Source organism: Contarinia nasturtii, unplaced genomic scaffold (genome assembly GCF_009176525.2).
Source record: "Contarinia nasturtii isolate CC-2019 unplaced genomic scaffold, AAFC_CNas_1.1 Cnas_scaffold_1725, whole genome shotgun sequence".
NCBI classification, from domain to species: Eukaryota; Metazoa; Arthropoda; class Insecta; order Diptera; family Cecidomyiidae; genus Contarinia; species Contarinia nasturtii.
Genome location: NW_022199058.1, coordinates 1 through 9,280, shown reverse-complemented (window position 1 = coordinate 9,280; position 9,280 = coordinate 1). Strand labels below are relative to the sequence as shown.

Genomic DNA, 9,280 nt, shown 5'->3' with positions numbered 1-9,280 from the left:
TTTTTTTCAAAAATACCGCGCAGGGTCCGAAATTCAAAACCGGAAAAAGTGCCAGAAGCAAAGTTGCTTATTTTTCAGTAAAAAATGATATGAGATTGGTTCGGAGCAAGTTCCTATCGAAATTACCAATCGCACCACCCTAATATATATTTGGATTTTAATCGGCAGATTAGATAATATAAAAGTCCTCATTCTTGGACTTATATTTAAAATTATATTTTGATTGTATACCCATCAAGGTTTGGCAAAAAAATGTTTTTATAAAAAAAAAAAAAAATTATGTTATTTATCATTCAAATTAGTTGCTGACAACTTCTTGTTAACCCAGTCAGGTGACAAAGCTGTCGAATCATTCGGTAGTTCCGTAATTTTGGCGAAAAATATCGTTACTTAAGTTATTTAAAGAAAATTTTAATTGACAACCTTGACAAGGTCAGTAGATAGAGTTGGTTAGGATTTACATATGTGTTGATTGAAGCCAAGAAAGATACATTTATTGATTTTGTTTTGACTTTGTGATTTTTGTTTTTTGAAGACGGAAATAAAACCTGAAGTGTTTTATGAACGAAATGAATTTAAAGGTTTTGAATGAATATTACGTTACAATGTTTGACGGTGAAGGGTTTTCATGTGGTGTTTTACACTACCTTGCACTGCAAATCGTGCATCGCATAGTTTGCATGGAAATGGTTTTTCACCCGTATGATGGCTTCGCATGTGAAGCTTTAAGTGACGTGAATCTGTCTTTAAATCTTTACACACGTAGCACTGATTCAGGCGACGATTACAACGTTCTTCGTGTGCTTTCTTATCGCCTTCTTGTACAAATGGTCGATAGCACTTCTTGACAGTTGCTTGACGTGAGTTCGCAAATGAATGTTGAGATTATATTTGATTGCAAATGCTCTGGAACACACATGGCATTCGAATGGCTTAACGCCACTATGGATTCGCATGTGTTGCTTTAGATTTGACATGTCCCGAATGGCTGTTCCACATAGGTAGCATGCGTACTGGTGAACTTTGCATCCATTTTCATGGTTGATCTTTACAGCTTCTTCTGTAAATCCTCTACGACACTTTGAACAATTGAACGGAAATTTTAGACTATGGATTTTCTTGTGCTTTTTCAAATTGCTTTTGTCTGCAAAAGCCAAGGCACATATTTCGCATTCAAAAGGCTTCTCGCCAGTGTGGGTTCGAATATGTATTGTGAGATGTGATTTGTGTGATGAAGCATAATCACACAAATGACATTTGTGTTTCTTCTGTCCACTTGCCACTAGTTTTTTCGATATTTTCCCGTTGCGATCTCTTTTTGTGCCTTTGTTCTTCTTGCCATCGCCTTTTCGTTTACGATTTGCTCCCTTGCTGTTCAACTTTGGTCTTGGTCCGCTTGAGTCTTTACCAACTAATTCATCTCTATCTTCTTCTATTTCGTCTTTTTCCGTCAAGCATTCGTCTTCGCATTTGATTTCCTTCTTCACAGGTTCGACTTCGCTGTCACTTTCGCTCTCTGATTTGATTGAGGCGTTAGCTTCGACTGGTGACGGTGGTAGTGGATAATGAAGCATTTCGATGCCATCCGTGGGTTCTTCTTTGACCACAACTTCTTGCTTCACAGTAACCTTTCTGGCTGATCGTTTGCATTTACATTTGCGTTTCATCTTTCCACAGCAAGTTCCTTCGCTCTGATATGGATTCATTGTGTCTAACCAAGACAAATCAGAAAGACAGAGAAAAAAATCAGTTACTAGCGATGTGTGTGCTACACAACTAATACACAAGCATCAAAAATGTCAAAGTGTTGCGAAACAAAGGTTATGAGATGACGTCATCGAATTTCTGAGAAATATGGACCACACTGCATGATTAATCAAGTTTGATTTTCAAATTCAACCACAAATGTAGGATAGGAAAATCACCAAAACTTGATGAATTTCCTGAAAAAAAAAGAACTATTATCCAATTTTTATTGCACAAAATCTGCAGCAAACTCATTTTATATCAAAACTTTCCACAAATAAAATAAAATCATAGCGCATGATTTCTCCACTAAATTCAAGATAGATTTTCAACAAATTTGATTATCTGAATGAATTAAATAGCCAATATTTCGAAAGCTCACCTTTTAATTTGGTTTGTGCACAAATAAAATTCTAATACTGTTCAAAACGTGTATCTTCCACCAATGGCCGTCTGCTTGTGAGCGTCTCTCACTGTGTGTAATAGTGAATCAGCGTAATCCACGGACTCGGTGAAAAATGGCGCGTAGAGCTGCAATTGTGTTGGTGATTCAAAGAACCACGATGAAGTTGATCACATTCAGTTGGCGTGTTGACAGTCATACAAATTGAAAACACGGTTGGTTCAAGAATAACAATTGATCCTTTCTTCTCATTTTATCTATTTATTCAGACGTTGGCATAAAAATTCGAATTCCAATGAATTATCAAAAAGAGTAATGACCCATTAATAATAAAGAATTAAATAATGATTGCTTTTCGGTGATTTATTTTCGCTTTTTTTCTTCAATTTAATCGAGAGAACATTGAATGCAAAAAACTGGACTGATTTTTTGAATTCACTGTTTTTATTTCATTTTTTGATTTAATTGATTTGAATAACTATAGACAGAAAAGCGAAGCACGTAAAACAGACAGAATGAGCTAAAATTCAGATCCAAATGCTGTCCTCAAATGTATGCTTCTTTTGAATTCATAAGATTAACTTTGCTGCAATGTTTTCGAAAAATCTGTTTTTATTAAACAAATATTTACCTCCCCCTAGTGATTTCAAACAGCGAATAAAAGATTCTTTATATCATCACCAACAAATGCAAAGAAAAACTCCGAATTTTTTACAATTCTTATCAAATTTCATTGCACTTGATTTATTTTCCAAATTATGTGAATTGATAATAATTTAAAAATAAATTTTTACTAAAATCTTTTTACTATCTCTGTCGTTTCTACTGAAGTGAATCCATAATTTGTTCATAACTTTTTCCTTTGGTTTCCGGCATATTAAAGTGAAGATAAAGTTCCGAACATAAGCAAACAGCGGCAAATAGAAACATCGTTCCATGAAATCCGAGCACATCGCTTAAAAGTGGCAAGCATTTAACTATGATGAATGTAAAACAGCACATAAGTGCCGTACAAAATGTAACACCAAAATCTTTCACATTTTCCGGCATTATTTCAGCAATAATCAAGAATGGCAGAGAGGCAATTCCCCATGACGCAATGAAAATAACGAATGAGAATGCCACAATTGGAATCCAATTAACTGATTCAACATGATATTGCCATGATTTTAGCATCATGTATACTCCCAATACGACCAATCCCACCGCCATCCCGACCGCCGACACGGCAAATAAGAACTAAAAACGAAAAAAAATGCATTCAGAACAATGATTTGTGCGAAAAACAAATGTTTACCTTTCTTCCTGCGCGGTCGACGAATAAAGATGCCATGTATGAACCGACAATTTGAACAGTCGCAACGATGATTGCCGATATGTTAGGCGGCAGAGTTGAATCGGCTTCTTTGAAAATAAGTCCGGTGTAATTTGTCATTGCGAAGAAACCACTGAATTGATTCAATATAACAAGAACAATTCCGATTGTAATTGCTTTACGCGCTGGATTCTCTGACAAATCTGACAAAATGAATGAGTTGCCATGGTTTTGGTCAGATTTGGTGTCGCCGACTGAATTTTTCAATTTAGCCATTTCCAACTGAAGCAACTCTGACTCCTCATAATTCTCACGAATGCCGCGATAAAAACGAATCGAATCTTCGGCCGCCTGCAAAGAAACATACATTTGATCAATCACAATAGGCACTAATGATCATTAATGATTTGTTGTTCGCGTCTCTCCGGCGGCTACCAGAGCTGAACATAGAACGCAACATACGTACGACTACATTGCGCAGTCGCAAGCAGCTCTCCGTCGCTTTTGTGTTCTACGCTCGATTTGCGTGCAATTATGCCGCTTGCTACTCACCAATAAATTGCCTTGTTTCGCAAGAAATGTGGGTGACTCAGGGAAAAAATAGAACAAAACAATGTAAACAATCATTAAAACAATTGCAACTTTTGGAGACGTATAAAAGTCACAGTAGTTTCCAATAACGAAAGCCAATAAAATGCCAAAATTGGCACTTAAAATAAATGTTGAGCCGAGAAAACCGCGAACTCTGTGAAACGAAATGAGGTTATAAATCATCGAGTCATCATCATAAATCTATAATTAAAATGTGTATTCTACCGATCGCTTGCGATTTCGGAGAGAAATAATGGCACAATTACAAAAACTCCACCGCCAACGACTCCGATCAGTGTTCTAGCTGCGTGCAAATAGTAAATATTTTGTGCAAACCAAATCAGCAACCAACTTATCTGTCGAATCAAAGAAAATCGATAAATTCGTGTTAAATGTGTTCGCACAATGGCTCAGATGCTTACGATGGTCGGAATGGAGAGTAGAAGCAGTGGCATTTTGCGTCCGAATTTATTGATTATAAAACCAAAAAATAGATTGCCAAACAATGCACCAACACCAAGTAGCGATGCAATCCATGATGCACTTTCTAATGTTATTTTACCGGATGGCAATGGTGATTCGTCCGATATTAAAAGTAAGATGTTTGGTGATGGCCAACCGAGGGTAATTCCATAGCTTACTGTCAACAAATTCACTGAACAAAACGGAATAACCCACATGGTTAATAATGAAATTTAACAAATTCAATTGATTCACTGAAAATTACCCACAAATGCAGCAAAATACTGAAATTTCACACTCGCTTCTTGCATATTCGCTACTTTTTATCTACAATCTGAAGATTGTTCTTTTCCACAGACACTACGTCAAACCGGTTGTTTGCTATTCAACGGTGAAGAGAACAAATATCAAATGGTGAAGAGAACAAATGATGTATGTTCGGTGTGCGATCTTTTGCGCGACTATTTTTGTTGAAAGAAGAATACAATAAGGTATGCTGGTCAATCGTGTTTTACAGTCGTACTTTTCGATGCTGTATCAAACAGGTTTACTTCGTTTGCGGATTTATAATTATAAACAATTGCGATTTATGTAACCAAATTGTGATGTTTGTATTGGCAGAACATAAATTATAATTGTAACTAAAATGTGAAAAGGCTCATGTAGACTAAACGAAAATATGGCATTTTACTCATTGAACACAATAACAATTCCACGATTCAGAAACAATATAAACAGCAATTCTATGATATTAATTCACAATCGTGCATTTTTTAAAAAGCAAAATCTGATCGCATATGAAATGAAGTTATGTAAATATTTATGGAAAAATATTCACTCATCAATATTCACAAGATGCTAGCACGATAGTACATACATGCAAGCGCGTCCGCGTACAGCGGCGTTGAACATACATTCGAAGAATTTTTTGAAGATTACTACTAGATCCATTTATTGGAGACTCATTCACACCTGTATGCACTCAATAAAATAGCTCGTCTACTTTTTACACAGCTGATTTTTTTTGATTGAGGTGATGATATCATGTTGTTGGCTTGGTTTGCATTTTGAACTTATTTTATGTGGAAATTGAAGTGCAGCAAAAGCGCACGTTATTTTCAATTGAAACGTTTAAATTTATGGGCTGTAAATACGACAATGAATGTGTCTATAAAATAAACATTCATAGCAATTAAGCCTCATTATGAGTGCAGTGCCGGTATTCTGAAGAGCATTTGAATTGATTTTTGAAATGAAATTCTTTTAAGCAAAACAATTTACCTTTTTAAACCTATACCTTAACGGTCAGAAGTTAGAAGACAATCGTTAAGTCAATATAAAATCCGAAAAGAACCAATTTCGATAAATTTCATTACATTTCCATTATCCATCTGAATCCGTTCAATTACCGTGTTCTATTTGATAAGTGTACAATGTACATGCGGGCATACAATTGCATTTATCACGAAACATTTCGCCCTTTTTGGTAGTAAAAAGTTGCCTTTGAGCTAATTTTGGACAATTTGTTAATAATCCACTACATATATGCGTGCTTTTATCCCCTGCAAAGTCAAACAATTCTTCATATCAATTTCTTACTGAATGTCAGATAAATTCGAAATCGAATTGTTACATCAATTTTCTCCCTTGTGGTCTTCGCTACTGGGCAAAAAGTGATCGTTGGAAATGGAATTGACGAAATGTCTGCTGTTCCATCGATATTCAACTTAAATGGATCCTCATTCCACTCCGTCCACTGATACCAATGATCCAGCAAAATCTGTGTTGGATTTAACGACATTTCTGATTAATATCTAACAATAATGAAATTTAATAATCAAATCAAAGAGGGAATCTCACATATTACTCCAGTGCATCCGTTGTGTAAAGTATTTCAAGCCGTGAATGTTTGAATTTTGCCAAAATTCCTTGAAAAATATCTTCAACACGCAAACAAACTGATGAATGCTTTCAACTGATCACAAAAAATATCGAATTTAAAAATATTGATTTTCATTGGCACCAATTTTCTAACTTACGGGATTCAAATGCTGAATTCTCGTTTTAAGTCCATTCAGTTGATTCAATAGACAATTCCTTGAAAATGAAAAAAGTACACAAATTTTCACTCTAACTCCATTTAGTTGGTCCCTTATACATATCGCCATAAATACACAAAGTTGATGAATCACTTTCGACCACGTTTTATAGTGGAAAATAAACAGAAATTTGTTAATTCCATTCATTTTTTTTACTTTTCCGCACACACCTAGTGTGTAAGGGGATAGTATTTTCAAATTAAATCCAATAAATTGAGTGACTCACAGGATTAATGTTTTATATCTTCGCTCTGAACCAATTAAGTCGTTTCATTTCAATATAATATGTTTATATTAAAAATATTTTCTAAATATGAGTTGTAACAATTGGTCAAACTGAAGTGGACTAACTAATCTATGGCAATTCAACTAATAAATATGGAACTGTATTTGGATTTTTACACAGCAATGAAACGACAATAACAATAACACATATTTTTACAGTCAAAATTTTGATGTCAAATGGTGTCGACATTGGTGACGGTATTTCGAAACAGACTGTGTAATCCATATTCATCGTATATGATCCTATGTAAAGTTCTATACTTGATCTAGTTCACATCGACGGTTCAAATCGTTTATGTCCACTAGCGAGGACATGGAGTGTGTGTTTTTTCTGTTACATGTACGTTGTAATGGACAAGTATATTATTATTATTATTATTCTTTATTTTAGCAACTTTGCTACTTATATTGGTACATTTTTATCCATACTTTTACTTTTATATTGAAACTCTTTTGATTTTCTTGTCTTAATTCTATAGGGATTATACATTTTAAATCCCTTATGAATAAGTGATGTCTGTGCAATTTCTTTCTTATAATTATTAATTTTTAAATCATTTTTATTTCTTAAATTGTATTTGTGTGTCTCAGTATTTCTGTTTATTAATTGGTTCAGGTAATTGGGTGTTGTGCCCAAGCAGATTTGATGCACAAGTGACAACGTTCTTGTCGTTATTAATTGTCTCACACTCATCCAGTTTAGTGTTTCTAACATTAATTTTATACTTGTTCTTTTTGGTACTTTCATGACAGCTCTCATTGCTCTATTTTGTATCTTTTGCAACCTATATAATTGGCCTTCATTAATCATCAATAAAATTGATGGACAATATTCAAAATGAGGTGCTATTATTGTTTTATAGATACATATTCTTTCTTCGGTATTCAATTTGTTTTTTATTCTGTTTAGTAGTCCTACCTTTGATATTGATTTCTTATATATATAGTCAATGTGTTTAATAAAATTCAATTCTTCGTCGACAATTAATCCTAAATACTTTCTCTCCTACACATTCAATTTTTCATTTTCAATTTTCAGATTTATTTCGTTTTTATTTACATTTCTTTTTCTACTACTTATGATCATGCATTTAGTTTTTTTTGTATTCAATTTCAGTTTGTTCGCTTTAAAATATTCATTCAATCTTATTAGTACATTATTCATTTTGTCATTCATTGTTACTATATTATCACCATCAATATGTATTTCTGTATCGTCCGCGAATAAATTAATCTTTACATTTTGGTCATTTTTAATTACGTTACAAATATCATTAATGTATATCGAAAACAAAATACTTGCTAATATCGATCCCTGTGTTACTCCAATATTGTTTAATTCTTTTGATGAATAGTGATTTTCAATTTTCGTTACTTGACTTCTTTCTTTTAAATATAGCTTTCAAACCATTTCTTTTCTTTCCCATTTATACCTATATTTTGCATTTTTTCAATCATTTTTTCTCTATCAATAGTTTCAAATGCTCTCTTTAAGTCTAGAAATATGCATAATATTATTTTTCCATTTTCTAGGCTGCTTTTCCATTCATTTATAACTTTGTTCAATGATGTCTCACACGAGTGGTTTTTCCTAAAACCCGATTGTTCCGGTGCTAGGATATTGTTACTATTGAGGTATTCATCTAGTTGTTGTTTTGCTAACATTTCGATTACTTTCTCACATGTTGGTAGTTGGTTTATTGGTCTGAAAACTCCCTGAATGAATGACTGGTTTATTATAGAACAAAACTCTTGAGCAAATATATGAAGCCCATCTATCATTATACTTGGTTTTAGCCAATCAACATCACTTTTACTCTTTATGTTTTCAAGTGCTTTTTTAATGTCTGTTATATAGTATAGTAACATGGCGTCGTTCAAATAAATTTAAAAATCCGTCCACTCGTGTCGACACCATCTAGCACGGTAGTAGGGATTTGCTGTGGATTTTTACGATCGAAATAGTAATCAAATGGAAAAAATATCTACTTTCATGAAAAAAGCTATATTAAATATCGATTTCTCTTATAAACTTCATCAGAAAACAATAATCATTAAAAGCAATAATAAATATATGTTTCGATATCGTTGCATCTACCCAATACCCAATTAAGTGATTTATTTCACATTTTTTGGTATCTTGAATAAAAAATGTATCTGTCAATGTTTTTTCGTTTGTGGAAAGTGGTTCCGAATTCAGATATTGATTGGCCGATTTACACGCCAACTTTCTCTATTGATTGTTAAAATTGTCAACCAAAATTTGTTTCAAGATCTGTAATGGCTTGACGTTTTTTTCCACTAATCTTTATTGTTGTTAGTAACTTGTTACATTACGCCAAAACTCACAATGAGTCAATTAAATTAAACTGTCATATA

At 33.5% G+C, this 9,280-nt stretch overlaps 2 protein-coding genes across 3 annotated transcripts; both read right to left on the bottom strand.

The window, feature by feature from the left end:
• Positions 1–249: 249 nt before the first annotated feature.
• LOC116347194 (zinc finger protein 239-like) lies at positions 250–2,197 on the bottom strand. 2 transcript variants are annotated; one of them, XM_031777709.1, is made up of 2 exons: positions 2,129–2,197; positions 250–1,864 (listed from the first exon to the last, which is right to left on the bottom strand). In XM_031777709.1, exon 2 carries the CDS (start codon positions 1,704–1,706, stop codon positions 774–776), a length of 933 nt encoding a protein of 310 aa, XP_031633569.1. In that variant the 5' UTR covers positions 1,707–1,864; positions 2,129–2,197; the 3' UTR covers positions 250–773. The 2 variants fall into 2 exon arrangements, with proteins under 2 accessions (XP_031633569.1, XP_031633568.1); XM_031777708.1 differs by having other exon boundaries at positions 250–1,943; positions 2,129–2,193.
• A 669-nt stretch (positions 2,198–2,866) lies between these two features.
• Positions 2,867–5,088, bottom strand: LOC116347193 (facilitated trehalose transporter Tret1-like). Its single transcript, XM_031777707.1, has 6 exons — positions 4,783–5,088; positions 4,478–4,710; positions 4,281–4,411; positions 4,017–4,209; positions 3,447–3,815; positions 2,867–3,388 (listed from the first exon to the last, which is right to left on the bottom strand). The coding sequence occupies exons 1-6, from the start codon at positions 4,826–4,828 to the stop codon at positions 2,972–2,974; spliced, it is 1,389 nt and encodes a 462-aa protein (XP_031633567.1). The 5' UTR covers positions 4,829–5,088; the 3' UTR covers positions 2,867–2,971.
• Between the last annotated feature and the right edge of the window lie 4,192 nt (positions 5,089–9,280).

What these genes read in the sequence shown, in the direction of transcription:
- LOC116347194 (XM_031777709.1), bottom strand. Translation starts at nt 1,706, where the DNA reads ATGAATCCATATCAGAGCGAAGGAACTTGCTGTGGAAAGATGAAACGC.
- LOC116347193 (XM_031777707.1), bottom strand. Translation starts at nt 4,828, where the DNA reads ATGCAAGAAGCGAGTGTGAAATTTCAGTATTTTGCTGCATTTGTGG. An exon ending in GTATTTTGCTGCATTTGTGG is followed by an intron (nt 4,711 to 4,782) that starts GTAATTTTCAGT and finishes CGTTTTGTTCAG; the next exon opens with TGAATTTGTTGACAGTAAGC. An exon ending in CGAAACAAGGCAATTTATTG is followed by an intron (nt 3,816 to 4,016) that starts GTGAGTAGCAAG and finishes GTTTCTTTGCAG; the next exon opens with GCGGCCGAAGATTCGATTCG.